The 20,474-nt window shown below is 48.5% G+C and overlaps 1 protein-coding gene across 2 annotated transcripts in view; it reads left to right on the plus strand.

The window, feature by feature from the left end:
* taf4a (TAF4A RNA polymerase II, TATA box binding protein (TBP)-associated factor) overlaps positions 1-20,474 on the plus strand; it is a 116,843-nt gene that overhangs the window by 44,231 nt on the left and 52,138 nt on the right. For both annotated transcript variants that reach the window (XR_005461433.1, XM_038803543.1), the window contains exon 2: positions 17,371-17,525. Coding sequence is in view for 1 of the 2 variants with exons in the window: in XM_038803543.1 (XP_038659471.1) it covers positions 17,371-17,525 (155 nt within the window). In the remaining variant the exon portion in view is untranslated. The remainder of the gene's footprint in view (positions 1-17,370; positions 17,526-20,474) is intronic.

The following is a 20,474-nucleotide window of genomic DNA, read 5'->3' on the forward strand; positions in this document are numbered from 1 at the left end:
CCTGCCATTAGCACTTCTTTAACATTCTTATTAGAATTGTGAATTAAAAAAAAAAAGAGGTGCAATAATGACCTGATCCAAACTACATATCTGTTGACTTTCCAAAAACCATTACTTTATCATATTCCATATGCAATTTCATTTGTGCCTTTTTCATAGAAGGCTTGCTCAGAAACAAGGATATTTCACCAGAGACTACATTTGTGCGAATAAACTGGTTTACTCCGGCTATTTGGATGGAATCCAGTTTCTTTTCAGTGATTTTGATGTGTTGTCATCCCCGTACCTGAAACAAGTAGCACTTGCATACTATACTCCCTGACGGTATTTCTGTCCTTACTACTGAGGGAATCTAACATTTTAATGAATCTGTTCCAAACATTGCAGAGGTGCAACCACTATCTAACATGGTACAATTAAACTAATCCGCAACTAATACACTCATTACTAAAGTTTCTTGTGACAAGTATAATTCCCTCAGACTGATCATCAATTTCTGAATTGTTTGTTGAGCGCTGCTTTGAAAACCACTTCCACTTTCGGCAGTTCATTGCATAATGAAATAAAAACAAAGACTCAAGCCTGGCAGTACCTAGAGAGAGAGAGAGAGACCAGACCTGCTGAATTTTCCCAGCTTTTTCTGTTATTTCTGATTTCCAGCATCTGGAGCATTTTGCTTTTATATCATTGCATTATGATATTGAATCACATCAGAAACAGTTCCCAGTGTACCCCTGAGGTTCATTAGTCTATTATTGCTATTTCCATTCCGGCAGTTGCCAGATCTGCTAAAAATTCATTCACCTTCATTCCTTCTGAAACTCTGTTATACCGATGCCTGTGCCCCTTATCTGAACAATCTCGAAATTCAATCACTAAATTGATGCAATCATTGAGCCCTTCAATCTTTGTGATACTGCACAATGTCCCATTTGCACCATGTTAGAAAAAAACTGCTTCCTCAGGAATTTCTTTAAAGTAACACATATTTGATCCAAAGGGTGCCCTTTTCTGAGAATCTAATAGTTAAGTTCAGGAGCCTATTCAGATGTGGCAGTTTAACAAAATCCAGCAATTTAAATGCAAGCATGAAAATAAAATACTGCGGATGCTGGAAATCTGAAATAAGAACAGGAAATGCTAGATAAACTCAGCAGGTCTGGCAGCATCGGTGGAGAGCGGAACATAATTAATCCCCCCTCTTCCAGGTCAGCATTCCGCAGGGACCACACTGGTCCACTCCTCCAACCCTTCATCCTCTACCCATGCCATTGCAGAAGTTGCCCATTTACCTCCTCACTGTTGAAGAGCCCAAAGACTCCTTGCAGGTGACGCAGTGTTTCACTTGCGTTTCCTTCCATTTGATCCACTGTATTCGGTGTTCCCATTGTGGTCTCCTCTACATTGTGAAGACTAAAGGCAAATTGAGTGACTGCTTTGTGAAATATCTTTGCCCTGTCGTCATGCATGACCCAACCTTCTGGTTGCTTGCCATTTAATCTCAGCATCTTGCTCTCCTGCCCACCTGTCCATCCTCAGCCTGCTGCAATATTCTAGTAAAGCCCCATGCAAACTGGAAGAACACCTCATTTTCCACTGGGCTTAATATTGAGTTCAGCAACTTTAGGTTGTGAACTTTTCCCTCCATCTTGCCCCCCCCCTTTTTGTTTTCTGTTGTTCAATTCCCTAAGCTTGAGCCAACACTATCCACAAAAGGGCACTGCCCCTTCTTGTTCAGTGATGCTCCTGCTCCTGAGTACTGACCTCTGTTTTCCTGCTAGCATATTCTGCTCACTAGTAACGCTCTTCAGCCCCGAAAGGCATCACCTTTGTCAGTCCCTTTGTCTATCTCTCCTGATCACTGACTTTCCATTCTGCCCCACCCCCCCTCTCCAAATATATAATTAATCACATTTCTATCCCTTTTCAGTTCTGTAGAGGGGTCACTGGACTTGAAACATTAACTCTGTGCGCAATCCAACGACCACCCTGCTCCCGAAAAGCAGCTCACTGCAGGGTGGCTAATAAAAGCATGGAGACCCCGCTCCCGGGATATAGCTGGCTTCGAATGCCTTGCGAGATCCAACGCAATCCCAAGAAACGTTGCGATGTAAATCCTGCCCATTGTGAGCGGGATCATGTTGGCAAATTTGCATATTAGAGCAGGACAGCTAGTCTCACTCTAATGTGTGGATATCCGAGGTACCTGAGTCTTTGGGATTCATTCCCTTCGCACCGAAGACATTGGGCGAGCGCCGTTCAGCACTGGTCTCCATGAACGAGGACCAGACAGAATAGCACTCATGGGGGTCTCCTAGGGGATCGGAGGCCCCAGTTGCATGCCCTGTGGGCAGGGTGGTGCCCCAGGCTCTGCTGATGCCAGCCTGGCAGTGGCATCTGGGTGCCAGCCTGAGACTTCCAAGATGCCAAGCTGGCATTTTGTTTTATTGCACACACGTGATGCGGCTAGGGCTGGGGATGCCTGTGCTGGTGTTAGGCACGACCTTTACGTAGTGCGTTCATGCTGGGGGAGAGAGTGGGGGCGGTCAACGATAGCTTTGGGGGCCTCGGAGATCCCTTGCTACACTGGAGAGTTCCGGCAACCGGAGCTCCTATTTACATAATGGAGCTATGTGCGACCTCTGCCGTGCGTTTCCCGTTGAGGCCCCTTATACAACGCGAATCGCAATGTATTTCTCGGCACTGCGAGCGTGGGAAAATGCGCGACTAAACCCGTTTGCTGTGGGACTTTCTTCCCATTTAGTTGAATTGCACCCTCTGTTTCTCACTCCAGATGCAGCCAGACCTGCTGACTTTATCCAGCAATTTCTGTTTTTAATTTAAATGTAAGCACTGAATAAGGAGTCTCAAGTTGAAATTGTGTAATCTTTTATATAGTCTTTTTAAAAATAAATTTAGAGTACCCAGTTATTTTTTGTCAATTAAGGGGCAATTTAGCGTGGCCAATCCACCTACCCTGCACATCTTTGGGTTGTGGGGGTGCAACCCACGCAGACACAGGGAGAATGTGCAAACTCCACATGGACAGTGACACGGCTGGGGCCGAATCCGGGTCCACGATGCCGTGAGGCAACAATGCTAACTGCTGCGCCACCGTGCTGCGCATCTTTTATACAGCCTTGTAGTCCATGATATAATCCACCATGATATGACCTTCCATTTTCCAAAATCTAGCGAAATCGGACTATGCCTCGTAGGCATTTAATCGGTCATTTTTCTTGTAAATTTCATCCATAAAGCTTAATAGAAGATCCAAACCTTCAGGAGTATCCAACTGCTGCGCATTCAGCTCTCGTGCTATTTGCTTTTGATTTTATCTTTGTTCGGAGATAACATCAAAGCCATACCTTGCTTTCTCTTCGGTATGGATGCAATCTGTGTCCACATATTTACCTCATCTTTCTTTTTTTTAAAATAATTTTTATTGAAATTTTTACAAAATATAAACATCTCAACTCTATTAACAAAACAACCGCGGTAACACCCCAAGAACAATACCCACCCAACTTCAAAAGCAAAAGCAACCCCCCCCCCCCAACTTCAAAAGCAAAAGCAACCCCCCCCCCCCAACTTCAAAAGCAAAAGCACCCCCCCCCCCCCCCCGGGTTGCTGCTGCTGCCGGCCTATTTCCCTACCGTTCCGCCAGGAAGTCCAGGAAAGGCTGCCACCGCCTGGCAGCCACCATCCCTTGTACTGATCCCCTCAGGGCAAATTTCACCTTCTCCAATTTAATGAACCCCGCCATATCATTGATCCAGGCCTACACGCTTGGGAGCCTCGCATCCTTCCATTGGAGCAAGATCTTCCACCGGGCTACTAGGGACGCAAAGGCCAGAACACCGGCCTCTTTTGCCTCCTGCACTCCCGGCTCCACTGCAACCCCAAAAATTGCGAGTCCCCAGCCTGGCTTGACCCTGGATCCCACCATCCTCGACACTGTCCTTGCTGCCTCCTTCCAAAACTCCCCCAGCGCTGGACACGCCCAAAACATATGGGCATGGTTCGCTGGGCTCCCCGAGCACCTAGCACACCTGTCCTCGCCCCCGAAAAACCTACTCATCCTCGTCCCAGTCATGTGGGCCCTATGCAGCACCTTGAACTGTATGAGGCTAAGCCTCTCACAGGAAGAGGAGGAATTCACTCTCTCCAGGGCATCCGCCCACGTCCCCTCCTCAATCTCCTCACCCAGCTCCTCTTCCCATTTACCATTCAGTTCCTCCACCGAGGCCTCGTCTATCTCCTGCATTACCTGGTATATGTGCGAAATCCTCCCTCCTCCAACCCACACCCCCGAGAGCAACCGATCCCGCACCCCTCGTGGGGGCAGCAAGGGGAACCCCTCCACCTGCTGCCTGGCAAACGCCCTCATCTGCATGTACCTAAACCTGTTCCCCGGGGGGAGCCCAAACTTCCCCTCTAACTCCCCCAAGCTCGCGAACCTCCCCTCCACAAACAGGTCCCTCAACCTCCGAACCCCTGCCCTGTGCCAGCCCAGAAATCCGCCATCAACACTCCCTGGGACAAACCGATGGTTCCCCCGTATTGGGGCCTCCATCGAGCCCCCCACTTCTCCCCTATGCCGTCTCCATTGCCCCCAAATTTTGTGGGTAGCCGCCACCACCGGGCTCGTGGTATACCTCGTTGGAGGGAGCGGCTACGGCGCCGTTACCAGCGCCTCCAGGCTCGTGCCCACACAAGACACCGCCTCCATCCTCTTCCATGCTGCCCCTTCCTCGTCCATTACCCACTTACGTACCATCGCTGCGTTGGCAGCCCAATAGTACCCACAGAGGTTGGGCAACGCCAGCCCCCCCCCCCCCCCCCCCCCCCCCCCCCCCCCATCCCCCATCCCTGCCCCGTTCCAGGAACACTCTTCTCACCCTCGGAGTCCCATGCGCCCACACAAATCCCGTGATACTCCTGTTGACCCTCCTAAAAAAGGCCTTTGGGATAAGGATGGGGAGGCACTGGAACAGGAACAAAAACCTCGGGAGCACCGTCATCTTAACGGACTGCACCCTCCCTGCCAGTGACAGCGGTAACATATCCCACCTCTTAAACTCCTCCTCCATCTGCTCCACCAACCTTGAGGTTGAGCTTGTGCAGGGCCCCCCAGCCACCTGGACCCCTAGGTACCTGAAGCTCTTCCCTGCCTGTTTCAGTGTGAGCCTACCAATCCCCTCCTCTTGATCCCCCGGGTGCACCATAAACAACTCACTCTTGCCCAGGTTCAACTTATACCCAGAGAAACCCCCGAATTCACTAAGGATCCTCATCACCTCCGGCATCCCCCCCACCGGGTCCGGCGCATACAGCAACAGGTCGTCCGCATACAGCGACACTCGATGCTCCTCCCCACCCCGCACCAGGCCCCTCCAGTTCCCTGACTCCCTCAATGCCATGGCCAGGGGCTCAATCGGCAACGCGAAGAGCAAGGGGGACAGGGGGCACCCCTGTCTCGTCCCCCGGTACAGCCGAAAGTACTCCGACCTCCTCCTATTTGTGGCTACACTTGCCATCGGGGCCTCGTAGAGCAGCCTCACCCACCGGATAAACCCCTCCCCAAACCCAAACCTCTCCAACACTTCCCACAAACACTCCCACTCAACCCTATCAAAGGCCTTCTCCGCATCCAATGCCACCACTATCTCCGCCTCCCCTTCAATGGCCGGCATCATAATGACATTGAGGAGCCTTCGCACGTTCGTATTCAACTGCCTTCCCCTCACAAACCCCGTCTGGTCCTCATGAATGACCCCGGGCACACAATCCTCTATTCTAGTGGCCAGGATCTTTGCCAGCAGCTTAGCGTCGGCATTTAGCAGCAAAATCGGCCTATATGACCCGTACTGCAGAGGGTCCTTGTCCCGTTTCAGGATCAAGGAAATCAGCGCCCGTGACATAGTTGGGTCAAAGCCCCCCCCCCCCCCCCCCCCCCCCCCCCCCCCCCTGTGCCACGTTAAAGTCCGGACCAACAGGGGGCCCAACAGGTCCAAATACCTTTTATAAAATTCCGCCGGAAACCCGTCCGGCCCCGGCGCCTTCCCCGACTGCATGCTCCCTATCCCTTTGAGCACCTCCTCCAGCTCGATCGGCGCCTCCAGTCCCTCCACCTGCTCCTCCTCCACCCTCGGGAATCGCAGCTTGTCCAAGAAGCGCCCCATTCCACCCCCCTCCACTGGGGGTTCCGACCGGTACAGTTCCCCATAGAAGTCTCTGAAGACCCCAATAACATCTACTCCCCTCCGCACCACCTTCCCAGCTTATCCGTCACTCCCCCAATCTCCCTGGCCGCGTCCCACTTTCGGAGCTGGTGTGCCAGCATCCTGCTCGCCTTCTCCCCATATTCATACACCGCCCCCTGTGCTTTCCTCCACTGAGCTTCTGCCTTTCTGGTAGTCAATAGGTCGAATCTGGCCTGAAGGCTACGCCTCTCCCCCAGCAATCCCTCCTCTGGAGCCTCCGCATATCTCCTATCCGCCCGCACCATCTCCCCTATCAGTCTCTCCCTCTCCCTCTGCTCCCCCCTCCCCTATGGGTTCGGATGGAGACCATTTCCCCCCTCATCACCGCCTACAATGCCTCCCAGACCATCCCCACTCGGACCTCCCCGTTGTCATTGGCCTCTAGGTACCTCTCGATGCACCCCCGAACCCTCTCGGCCACCTCCTCATCTGCCAGCAGCCCCACCTCCAAGCGCCAGAGCGGACGTTGGTCCCTCACTTCCCCCAGCCCGAGGTCCACCCAGTGCGGGGCATGATCTGAAATGGCAATGGCGGAGTATTTCACATCCTCCACCCTCGAAACCAACCCCCTGTTCAGGACAAAAAAAATCAATCCTCGAGTAGGCCTTATGTACGTGGGAGAAAAACGAGTATTCCCTGGCCCTTGGCCTCGCAAACCTCCAGGCATCCATCCCCCCCCCAATCTGGTCCATAAACACCCTCAGCACCTTTGCCGCCGCCAGCCTCCTACCCGTCCGGGACTTGGATCGATCCAATGGGGGATCCAGTACCGTGTTGAAGTCCCCCCCCATGATCAGGCCCCCCACCCCCAGGCCCGGAACGTGGCCCAACATACGCCGCATAAACCCCGCATCGTCCCAATTTGGGGCGTAAACATTCACCAACACCACCCGCTCCCCCTGCAGCTTACCACTCACCATCACGTATCTCCCGCCACTGTCAGCCACCACATTTAACGCCTCAAAAGACACCTTCTTCCCCACCAGGATCGCCACCCCCCTACTCTTCTCATCATGCCCTGAGTGAAATACTTGGCCCACCCATCCCTTCCTCAGCCGAACCTGGTCCACCACTCTCAGGTGTGTCTCCTGGAGCATGGCCACATCCACCTTCAGTCCCTTCAGGTGTGCAAATACCCAGGCCCGTTTGATCGGCCCATTCAGCCCCTTCACATTCCAGGTTATCAGCCAGATCAGGGGGCTCCCTGCCCCCCTCCCCTGCCGATTAGCCATACCCCATCCCTTGCCCACCACCGGCCAGTGTCCCCCGCTCTGCCAGTTTCCCACGGCGGCAACTCCCCCCCTACCTCTGACTCCTCCCCACGTGGGACTACCCCTCCTCCATCGTGCCCCCCCCAGCTCTTGCGTGGGAAAAGAAAACAGCCAGCAACGACCCGCGCTTCTCAGCCCCAACCCCACCCCCACCATTTCCCAGCGCGGGAAACCCACAGAAAGCCCGCGCTTTTGCCCTGCCCGGCCCCGCCTCCTCCAAGGCTACTCCAGAAAAACCCATATAGAAAAGACAAATCGACATCACCCCACCCACCCTAAGGCCAACCCACATCTTACAATAAACCAAGCCAATACAAATACAGTATTATACAGCATCCCCCATCTTAGACCCTCAGTTTGAGTCCAATTTCTCGGCCTGCACAAAGGCCCGCGCCTCCTCCGGGGACTCAAAATAATGGTGCCGATCTTTTTCGGTGACCCACACACGCGCCGGCTGCAACATGCCGAACTTCACACTCCGTCTATGGAGCACCGCCTTCGTCCGATTAAACCCGGCTCGCCACCTCCGCACTCCAGTCCTGGAAGATCCGCACCTCAGTGTTCTCCCACTTGCTGCTCCGCTCCTTCTTGGCCCACCGGAGCACGCACTCACGATCCACGAACCGATGAAACTGCACCAACACCGCCCGCGGCGGCTCGTTCGGCTTGGGCCTCCTAGCCAGAATTCTGTGGGCCCCCTCTAACTCCAGGAGCCCCTGGAAGGACCCAGCCCCCGTCAGCGGGTTTAACATAGTCACCACATAGGCCGCTAGGTCCGACCCCTCCAGTCCCTCCGTGAGGCCCAGGATCCGCAAATTCTTCCTTCTCGACCGGTTGTCCAGCTCCTCGAACCGCTCCTGCCATCTTTTATGGAGCGCCACGTGCATCTCCACCTTCCCCGCCACGGCCACGACCTCATCCTCCCTTTCGGAGGCCTGCTGCTGCAGCTCCCGGATCGCAGCCCCTGGGCTGTCTGGGTCTCCATCAGCTCCCTGTTGGTTACCTTCAGCGACTCCAGCAGCTCCAACTTAAGCTCCTGGAAGCAGCGCAGCAGAGTCGCCTGCTGCTCCTGAGCCCACTGCCTCCAGTCCTCCGGATCTCTGCCGGCCGCCATTTTGTCTTCCTTCCCCCGCTTTTTCAGGGGTGCTTTCTCCGGTTTTCTCCTTACCCCACTCCTGGTCCGGACCGTTGGGGTCGACTACTGTCCTCTTCCAACATCGGGATTTGCCGACACAGCTCCGTTGGGGGCCCTGAAAAGAGCCCCAAAGTCAGTTTTCAGTGGGAACTGCCGAATGTGCGGCTTAGCTCCTCATTGCCGCCACCGGAAGTCTACCCCGTCTTTCTATTAGCTGGCCAGGTCCTAAAGTACATAGCTAGACTGGGACTGCAGCAGGTAGTGAGGGAACCAACAAGAGGGAAACCATACTTGACCTCGTCCTCACCAACCTGCCTGCTGCAGATGCATCTGTCCATGACCATATTGGTAGAAGTGACCACTGCAATGTCTTTGTGGAGATAAGGACTACTTGTGTGCCAAACAGCACAAGCAGCAAGTAATTGACAAAGCTTAGCAATTCCACAATAAATGCATCAGATCTAAGCCCTACAGTCCTGCCACAACTCACTGGAGGAGGAGGCTCCACAAATATCCCCATCCTCAATGATTGAGGTGCTAAGCACAGATGTGCAAAAGACAAGGTTGAGGCATTCGCAACAATTTTCAGCCAGAGGTGCCGAGTGGATGGTCCATCTTGGTCTCCTCCAGAGGTCCCCATCATCACTGATGTCAGTCGTCCGCCAATATGATTCACTCCATGTGATATCAAGAAACAGCTGAAGGCACTGGATACTGCCACGACTTGTGCTCCAGAACTTGCTGCACCCCTAGTCCAGCTGTTCCAGTATAACAATAACACTTGTATCTACCCGTCAATGTGGAGAATTTCCCAGGTGTGTCTTGTACCCAAGAAACAGGAGAAATCCAATCCAGCCAAATACTGCTCTATCAGTCTACTCTCCAAAGTGATGGAAGGAATCATCAACAGTATTATCAAGCGGCACTTACTCAGCAATAAACTGCTCACGGATGCTCAGTTTGGGTTCTGCCAGGTCACTCAGCTCCTGACCTCATTACAGCTTTAGTTCAAACATGGACAAAAGAGGTGAGGAGAGAATGACTGCCTTGGACATCAAGGCAGCATTTGACCGAGTATGGCATCAAGGAGCCCTAGCTAAACTGGAGTTAAGATGGGAATCAGGGGGAATCAGATGGGAATCTCTGCTGTTTGGAGTTGTACCTGGCACAAAGGAAGATGGTTGTGGTGGTTGGTGATCAATCATCTCAGCTCCAGGACATCACTGCAGGAGTTCCTCAGGGTACTGTCCAAGGCCAACCATCTTCAGCTGCTTCATCGATGACTTCCTTTCCATCAGGGGGGCACGGTAACACAGTGGTTAGCATAGTTGCTTCACAGCTCCAAGGTCCCAGGTTCGATTCCCAGCTTGGGTCACTGTCTGTGCGGAATTTGCACGTTCTCCCTGTATCTGTGTGGTTTCCTTCGGGTGCTCCAGTTTCCTCCCACAGTCCAAAGATGTGCAGGTTAGTTGGATTGGCCATGATCAGTTGTCCCTGAGTGTCCAAAAGATTAGGTTTGGTGGGGTTACTGGGTTAAAGGGATATGGTGGGGGCCTGACCCTCAGTAGAGTGCCCTTCCAAAGGATCGGTGCAGATTCGATGGGCCAAATGGCCTCCTTCTGTACTGTCGTGATCACCTTCTGCACTGTAGTGATTCTATGACAAGAGCAGCAGGTGGGAACACCACCTCTTGGAGGTCCCCCTCCAAGTCACTCACCACCCTGACTTGGAAATATATTGCTGTTCCTTCACTGTCGCTGGGGCAATATCCTGGAACTCCCACCCTTACAGCACAGTGGGTGTACGTACACCTCAATGACTGCAGCTGTTCAAAAAGGCAACTCTCCACCACCTTCTGAAGGGCAACTAGGGATGGGCAATAATTGCTGGCTAAACCAGCGCTGCCCACATCCCATAAATGAATTTTTTTAAATAAAAAAAAATAAGTATTGGATTTGGATAATATGGGTGATAACTATACCCTGACTGTGTTTACATTTGCTTTCAACCATTCCTCACAAAAGTAACCAGACTACAATCCTCTCTCTGAAAAACAAATCTTAGTTTCCAAACTTCACCTTTAGGCAACCATTCTCTGCCACCATGCTAGTTCATTCTGCATCCAGATGGTGAAGTTGGAAACTATACACCAATCTTTTACTTAGCACTGGATTTATTTACAGACTGCGTATGTCTACCTCCTCCTCTTTAACCAACACCAGTGTCCCAGAGGTCTCCCTTTATATGGGCTCAGGTATTTAATCAGTTCCTTTCACCTGTGAACCCTTAATTTTAATGATACAATTAACATGAGAACTAAACCGTCATACAGGCCTAAAGTGTGTAATTTTTCTCCCAGCAAGCCATAATGGCTAGATAACGGCTTGGAAATTATAGTAATGGTGAGGCTATCAAGGATGACCATTATAATGATAGAGTCATAGAGTCATCCAGCACAGAAAAGGCCCTACAAGGGCAGCACGGTGGCCTAGTGGTTAGCACAACCGCCTCACGGCGCTGAGGTCCCAGGTTCGATCCCGGCTCTGGGTCACTGTCCGTGTGGAGTTTGCACATTCTCCCCGTGTCTGCGTGGGTTTCACCCCCACAACCCAAAAATGTGCAGAGTAGGTGGATTGGCCACGCTAAATTGCCCCTTAATTGGAAAAAATAATTGGCTAATCTAAATTTATAAAAAAAAAGATGTACTGTAATGTGCAGCGGCATGGTGGCGCAGTGGTTAGCACTGCTGCCTCACACTACCAAGGACTCTGGTTCGATCCCGGCCCTCGGTCACCGTCCGCGTGGAGTTTGCGCCTTCTCCCCGTGTCTGCGTGGGTGTTACCCCCCACAAACCAAAGATGTGCAGGGTAGGTGGATTGGGCACGCTAAAATTGCCCCTTAACTCGGGGGGGGGGGGGGGGGGGAAATGAATGAGTACTTTAAATTTAAAGAAGAAAAAAAGACATACCGTCACATGGAAGAAATCTGATAGCAACTTCAGATGTGTGCACATTTGCAGTTAAATGCGGAAGTGGCTGTCCGAGATGGCCTGCTCCTATATAGGATATACTGCTACAATCCTCAGTGATGGACTCAGCATTGAAATAACTGTAATGGTGTGAATATACTGTATTTTCCTTCTATTTCTGCACTTAAAATAGCTGAGAGAGTAAGAGCTGGTGCATTCACAAGTGAGTTTTTAAAATGTGTGTTAAGGGAGAATTACTGCTGAACAATCTCTCTGGCCCTGAAAACATTTATAGGTGCTTGTTTCATTCCGTCAGAGGAAAATTAGAATTGGCGAATATTTTAAAAATTCTGTCTGTCTCTTATCTCTCCCCTCATCCCAATTGTATTTCTCAATCTTTATTTCACTGTCTGTACTTCATTTAAATTTGATTTGAATTTATTGCCTTATACTTCCTGGATGGAACGCTACCTACCTCCATGAGGATGCTTCAGTTTGATTGATTAAGGAGCCTTACTGTTTCTTGCCCTGCTCAGACACCACAGATAGCCTGCAGACAACACAATCGGAAACAATGCTGGATTAGAGAATCTCCACTGACGACTCCATGAAAAGTCTTTGGACGGCCGAGAGCAAAGTGAGCAGCTAGCATCACTGAGGGTAAAAGCTGGAGCTTTGAAAATTCATACCACAGAGGGGTCTGGGGAAATCAGGGGGAAACATGTCTCCAACACGTTTCAGAGTTGCTTCAACAAGATAGGCTAGACTCCAGTAATGCTGCCTATTTGCCCACATTATATTCAACAAACAGCAATGTGATGAATAACATAATGGGTGCAATTCTCCTAAAGGGAACAAAGTCCCATAGCGAACGTATTTAACCATGTGTTTCCCGGCGCTCACAGTGCCGAGAAACACATGGCTATTCAACACGGCTTACGTTGTATAAGGGGCCTGAACAGGGAACATGTGGCAGAGACCAGACATCGCAGCCTGGCACCGCCCATGCCAGCTGGCAGTATCACCTGGGCACCGTCACAGTGCCAGGCTGGCACCCAGATGGCATTGCCAGGATGGCACCCAGGTGGCATTGCCAGGGTGTCCATGAGGCACCAGCAGTGCAAGGGTACCACCTTGCCCAAAGGGCATATAGCTGTGGGCATCCGGGCATTTGATCCCCTGGGAGACCCCCCATAAGTGCTGTTCCATCTGGTTCCCGCTTGTGGGGGCCAGATAGAACTCCCTGCACCCCCAACTCGCCCTGCTGCCACTCCGGCAGCCCCCTCCCCCGTCTCTCTCTCTCTCTCTCTCCCCGCCCCCGTATGTCAAATAAAACTCTTGATTCTGGTGCGTGACCCACAGACTAGCAGAATACAACACCCCAAGCTTCACTCCTTGCAGAGGGCAGCCTTGATCCGATTGAAACAGGCCTGCTGCTTGGCCAACTCTGCACCCAAGACTTGGTAAATCCTCAGCACGTTTTATTCTCAGGTGCACTTTCTCATTTCCTTCGCACTACTCAGTATCTTCTTGTCGAGGAAACGATGCAGCCGCACATCATCGCCCATGGCAGCTGCCTCGTCTTTGGTCGTCTCCTCAACGTCCTGTGCGCTAAATCCACCTCTGGGAAACGGTCAAAGACCCCCCTCGAACACCAACTTCTCAAACATATTCGCCACACATACTTTGTGGTCTGCTATCCCTCAATCTCTGCAGGCAGCCCCACGATCTGAAGATTCTGCCTCCTGCAACGATTCTCCAGGTCCTCCACCTTCTCCCTCAGCCTCTTCTGGCTCTCCGCCATGAGTACCATCTCTGCCCTCAATGAGGCCAGCCGGTCCTCATGTTCACCCACTGACTCCTCCACCTTCCGAAGCGCCAGACCCTGCACCTTCAGCCTCTGCTCCACTCTCTCAAGAGCCGCCCTAAGCGGTCCTCTGAGGCTTCCTGCCTCTGCTGTTGGAGCTTAGCGTTCAAAAAGTCCACCAGTTGTTCAGTAGACCACTGGGTGGACAACGACACCCGTGCAGCCTCCGCCATCTTTTTCTCTTTCGCACCCCAGGTACTCTCTCATCCAGACTGCCGCCTGTTACTCGTTACATTCCTTGTCTGATAAGCCATAAACCAGCACCACCGACAGAGCACTTCTATTTCTCAGTGCTCATGCATTCACATCAGCAAACACCCTTTAAAGCAGGTGAAAAAGATCAATGCATTTCCACCTCCAGTGGGAACCACCAAACGTGCGACCACTCACTCCATGGCCACCACCAGAAATCTCAGCGCTTTGGAATCCCGTATGTTCATCTGTACATGACGGTGTGTTTAAGATCTCATTTGAAAATCGGCACCGTCAGCAGTATTGCATTGAGGACAATTTTGTGCAAACATTTGTTGAGCCAACTACGAATTTCAGATGTGAAAGATTTGCTTCAAAGTCTAATTATGTAACTCTCTGGACCATGTATATTAAAGTATAACTCAACTAAACTAAGGAGGATTTTTTTTTAACACTTGTGTTCATGTAGTGCTTTAATACTTTGTTGTAACATATTTCAAGATATTCTGATTAATTACTTTTGGAGCACAGTGACTTACATATAAATAAAAATGAACAAAATCCAGTGTTTCTTCTGTAGACTAGAACTTGATTTTCTTGCCTCATTAAAGTCAGACTTGGGTGAGTAACATGCTCCAGCTTCTAGTGAAATTGGTATCACTTCAAATTTATACAGTCAGTAAATATGGTAAGGCATTAGCTGCAACTGTCATTGCACGCAAATCAGCTTGGCTCAAAGGTCCCAGTAGTTCAAAAGCCGGTCCAAAACTAGGACACAATCTAGGCTTATGTTAAGGCACGGTTGATGGTAAATGCAGAGCTGTCAAATCCCAGACGGGAAATTTGAAACAACTGCCCTTACGTTTGTGTTTGCAATTTGTACTCTATGAGGAGAGGTTTTGAAATCCAGAAATAATGTACCAGACATCTTATGATAATATTATAATGAAGTAAATGTTCATTAAGAAATAGGAAAAACACTGGGCAGCACGATGGTGCAGTGATTAGCACTGCTGCCTCACGGCACCGAGGTCCCAGGTTCGATCCCGGTCCTGGGTCACTGTCCATGTGGAGTTTGCACATTCTTCCCTTGTTTGTGTGGGTTTTTCCTCCACAACCCAAAAATGTGCATGGTAGGTTGATTGGCCACACTAAATTGCCCATTAATTGGAAAAAATGAATTGGCTACTGTAAATTTATTTTAAAAAAAGAAATAGGAAAAACACAAAATAAAACACAATTACACTTAAATAAGACAATGGCTTCACATGGTACCAATAATTTAAACCAGTTCCAAAACAACCATAATTTTAAAAAATAAATTTAGAGTAGCCAATTAATTTTTTCCAATTAAGGGGTCAAATTACGTGACCAATCCACCTGCCCTGCACATCTTTGGGTTGTGGGGGTGAAACCCATGCAAACATGGGGAGAATGTGCAAACTCCACATGGACAGTGACCCATAGCCGGGATCGAACCTGGGAACTTGGTGCCGTGAGGCAGCCATGCTAACCACTGCGCCACCGTGCTGCCCCGAAACAACCATAATTTAACTACCTTTAGAGCAATCTTCCCCATCTGTTTAGCAATACCATCTAGATTTCAAGGTGCATAAATGTGTAATAACTTTTGCCACACAATACCTTTTAAGTTTCTCTTGGGATGCCTTCTGTGGTTACCAACAGTTGGCTTTTCAGATCTGGCTTCATTCACGTTGCTTGCTGGGAGTTTGACCAGGGATTGCTGCTCAAAGATCTAAAACAGATCTAAAACAGCTCCTTTCATAGGTTTCAGTATCTCATTAAATACATTATTTCACTTTGATCTCACCATTGTTTCACCCAATCTCTTTAGAACACCACCCTCAGAATTGATCAACTTCATCTCTTTGCTTTAGCTTTTAGAATTTAAAAGAAAAGTAACCTCACTGGATCCATACTTCACCTCTGGCACCTTTCTTTCACATCTGGCTTACCTTCACCTTTTGAATCACAACTCATTTAAATCTATTCCTGTTCTATAACCATCCTTATTAAATTACCCTCGATAAACATCGGTTTGAAGTATTGCTAGGCTCATTACCATATCAAACTCTTTAATTACTTTAATTAGTACTCACATACCCCAAGAACTAAAAAAAATATGACAGGTATATTCCTAACAGAAAAATATTACAGTTTCTTGGGTTTTCCTGTCAGGTTTTCTTGTTCCACATGTTCCAAAGAAGAGTCATATTGGATCTGCAATGTTAGTTCTGTCCCTCTTTTCACAGATGTTGCCAAACTACTGAGTTCTTCCAGCACCTGCTGTTTTTATTTTAGATCGCCAGTAGTATTTTGCTTTCACACAATCTAGGCAGCCACTCCAATGCAGCACTGAAGGAGTACTATTTTCATCTTTCGGGTGAAATGTTAAATTCTGAAACTTTTTTGAAGAACAGCAGGGAGTTCGCACAGTGCCCTCAGTAACATTCCACCAGCTGGTCATTTATCTCATTTGCTATTTGCGGTTCCAGGCTGTCCACAAATTAGTTGCCAATTTAAGAAAAAATTGTGAGATACAAGTATCGCTGACAAGGGTGGTATTTATTTCCCATCGCTAATTACCCTGACAAGGTGTTGTGAGCTGCCATCTTCAACCACTGCAATCTATCTGGTGCAGGTCCCACCCCCATTTTGGGAGCTTCTTGTTATTGGAGCTGTACTCATCCAGGCAAATTAACTGTACTCCATCACATTCCTGACTTGTGCCCTATAGATGGTGGACGGGCTTTGGGGAGTCATGGGGTGAGTTACTCTCCTCTGAATTCCCAGCCTCTGATCTGCTCTTGTAGACAAATAGCTGTTCCAGTTCAGTCTCTGGTCAATGGTAACCACCCAGAATGTTGATAATGGGAGGGATTCAGCGATGGTAATGCCAATGGACGTCATGTGGCGATGGTTAGATTCTCTCACATATTGCCTGGCACATGTGTGACGTGAATGTTCCTTGCCACTTATCAGCCCAAGACTGAATGGTACAAAGGGAGCATGAACACGGGCTGCTTCAGTTCCTGAGAAATTACAAATGGTACTGAACATTGACCTATCATCAGCGCGCATCCTGACTTCTGACCGAAGGAAGGTCATTGAAGCAGCTGAAGATCGTTGAGCCTAGGATAACTACCCTGAACAACTCCTGCAGTGATGCCCTGGGAATGCGTTACAACAACCTTCATTTGTGTTAGTTATGACTCCAATCAGTGAAGACTTTTCCTGGTAATTCCCATTGACTTCAGTTTTTCCAGGATTCCTTGATGCCATACTTCGTTGAATGCTGCCTTGTGGTCTGCCTGCAAAGCGACAATGATTATTCTTCAAAGTAATTAAATGACCGTGAAGTGCTTTTGGATGCCCTAAGAAATTAAAAGCTATTGTCAAAAATGCACACATTTCAAGCACTGCAATTTCTCACAAAATTGAACAAATATCAATTCAGTAGTTCCTTTATTTCAGAGCTACTCTCTGATTATGATGGAGAGCATTTGATTAATATAATCAGAACTAAATTGTACCAATCTGTGCTCAGACCAGCAAATTCATTAAACCTGTTTTTTGACAGGGGCGTAAAATTAAATATTGCCCGAATCTAATTGAATGGGAATGCTAAATAAATTGTTTTCTACGTCTAGGAATGGTTCTTGTGCGTAGTGACAGTGGACAGTTGATGCTGATTCCTCAGCAAGCTCTACAACAGATGCAGTCGCAAGCTCAGTCTCAAGGGGCGCTCACTTCACGATCTGCCACACCTACCAGTGGTCCTCCAGTTCAGATCTCAACTGTACAGGTAAGGGTCATCAATAACTGTCTAAAATTGAATTTGCCAAGTATTTTAATACAATTTAACTTTTTTCGTCATTACGGAAATATGGCTGCAGGATGAGTAACTATTTGACATTTAGAGGACAGATTAAAAAAAGAAAAGAAAAGGAGGTGAGATAGCTCCGGTAATGAGGGATAAGATCAGTGCATTAGTGAGAGGGGATCTTAGATCGGATGAACAAGATGTAGAATCAGTTTGGGTGCAGCTGAGAAACCACAAAAGCCATCAAACAAAAGCGGGTATGGAGGAAATTAGAGGTGCATGAAACAAGTGTAATGTAGGAATCATGGGAGACGTCAATCTACATATAGATTGGGTAAATCTAATGAGCAGTAATGCTGTGAAGGACCAATTCCTAGAATATGTAAGAAGTAGTTCCTCAACATAATGCTCTAGAAAGCTAGGGAATAGGCTAATTTAAGTCTAGTATTATGCAATGAGAGAGAGCTAATTAATAATCATGATGTAAAAGAATCCTTCAGAAAGAGTGACCATAATATGTAGAATTTTCCATTAAGTTTGAAAACGATGCAGTTCAATCCAAAACAAGGGTCCTAAATCTGAACAAAGGAAATTATGAAGATATGAGGGACAAGTTGGCAGTGGCGATTTGGGAATGCATATTAAAAGGTATAATGGTAGGCAGGAAATGGCTAGTATTTAAAGAACTAATACATGATTTGCAACAAATATACATTCCTTTTAGGCACAAGAAAACAGAAAAAGTGAGTCAACTGTGGCTACAAATTATTTAAAGATTGTATTATAGCACTTCCAGTGGCATAATGTAGAGGGAAGACGTGCACGAGGTGCCTCCCGCTGGAATACTGTACTTTTTACTTCTTTTCTTAGTCCCACAGATTGTTTGCTCTCGGAAACTCACATAGTTATTGTAATAAAGGTCTTGTATGACTGATATCCAAAAAAATCGTAGAAAAGAAGGAGGAGTCTGAGGCTTCTCAGAGCTTATCGGCAAGCAAAATGGCGGAGTCAGTTTCTGGTGCTTCGCCCATTCCACTAACGTCGAACTGTTTTCTAGCACTGTGGTGAAATAATTCTAAAAGCACCGACAAATTGTGTCAATTGAAAAGGCCTTGGCCCCCATTTGAGCGGTTTTGGGGAAAGCTAATCAGTCCGTTGACCCAGGGAGCCACAACCAAAGATATGGAAGTGGCCATGTTGGGCCACAGCAATCGGATTGCCTCGCTGGAATTGGAACTGTCTTCGGTGATCAAAACAAATAAATCGTTGAGAGCCAAGATGAATGATGTAGAAAATAGGTCCAGGAAGCACAATATTGAGATTGTGGGGTTGTTGGAGGGGATGGGGGACCCAACGGCCATGGAGTACTTCTCAGGCATGTTCGGCAAGATGGTGGGCGAAGGTGGATTCATATCCCTGTCTGAATTGGATCGAGCCTATCATACACTCCGCCTGAAGCCTCATCCAGAAGATCCAGCGCGTGTGGTGGTAGTGAGGTTCCATAGCTTCAGGGAAAAGGAGAGGGTTTTACGATGGGAAAAGGAACACTGCCACTCCATCAGGGTCATCAGCACATGGATGTGGGGCTAGCAATGAAGAAAGCCACATTCAATGGAGTTAAGGCTGCCCTATATAAGAGTGGAGTCCGGTTTGGTTTAATCTACCCAGCTCAGTGCAGTGTGACTTGTAAAGGAAAAGACTATTTCTTCAACTCGTAGGGAGAGGCAGACTCTTTCGTTAAAAGATACAAGTTGGGCACGGTGTAATTGGTATTACGGTTCTCTTGACGGGCGTGTTGAATTGTTGTATTATTGGGGTTTCATGTTTGTTCTTGTTTTTTCTTGTTCTGGTTGGGGTTGAGTCCTTATAGTTCTTGGTTTTACACTATGTGGAGTTCTGTTTGTAATGATATATAGCTTCCTTTTGTTGCACAAGTTGTATGGGGCTTGGTATTTTGTTGTTGAGTTCTTTTTTTTCCTCTTCATTCGGGAGCTTCACTGCTAACTAAAGAGTTAGTTAACGGGAGCAGTTTTGAAATGTTTGCTGCAGCTCATTATAGTTGTTTTTTGATAATGATCTTCGCGTTCCTCTTTTGTTCGGGTTTGTTAGACATAGGCTTTAGTAGTTTCAATTGCCTCACTTTTATTTGTATTTTTACTTGGGTGTGGTTGTATTCAAGGGTTGATAGTGTTGGTGGGAGGGGCGTGTGGGGGTAGTTCGTTGACGGTGCCTGTAGACTTTCCTTTGTCCAGTCTTTTGACTTGGTTTGGTGACCATCGTGGGTGGACCAGTTTGCTCTACCATTTAAGTATTCCTTGGGTAATTTCTCTGGGTGGAAATGGCTGACTCTGGATGCGGGGGGGGGGGGTTTGTTTGGTCACCTGGAACGTTAGGGGTTTGAATGGCCCGGTGAAAAGATTTGAGGGCATTTGCTCTCTATAAGAGTTTAAACTCTGATGTGGTGCTTTTGCAAGAGACCCATTTGCGGGTCAGAGACCAAACTAAGCTGCAACGGGGTGGGTAAGGCAGGTCATTCATTTGGGTTCTGATGCAGCGATTTTAATTAATAAAGTGGTTCAGTTTTCTGCCTCTTAAGATTTTCGCTGACTCCAACAGTAGATATGTTATTGTCTATGGCTCACTTGTGAGTACCCCGTTTGTCATGCTTAACATTTGTGCCCCCACCCCCAATTTAGACAAATATCAGCTGACTTTAGGTGGGGATATGAATTGCGTCTTGAACCCTAGATTGGATCTTTCCAAGCCTAAATCTTGTGCTCCATTGGGGTGGCCAGAGCTTTGTCTCTTTCATGACACAGATTGGGGGGGGGGGGGGGGGGGTCCTTGGGGCTTCTTGCACCTAAGTGCTACAGATTTTTTGTTTTTTTTTTACATGTCCATCAAGTATATTTGCGGATTGATTTTTTTTGT

This window comes from Scyliorhinus canicula, chromosome 7 (assembly GCF_902713615.1).
Source record: "Scyliorhinus canicula chromosome 7, sScyCan1.1, whole genome shotgun sequence".
NCBI classification, from domain to species: domain Eukaryota; kingdom Metazoa; phylum Chordata; class Chondrichthyes; order Carcharhiniformes; family Scyliorhinidae; genus Scyliorhinus; species Scyliorhinus canicula.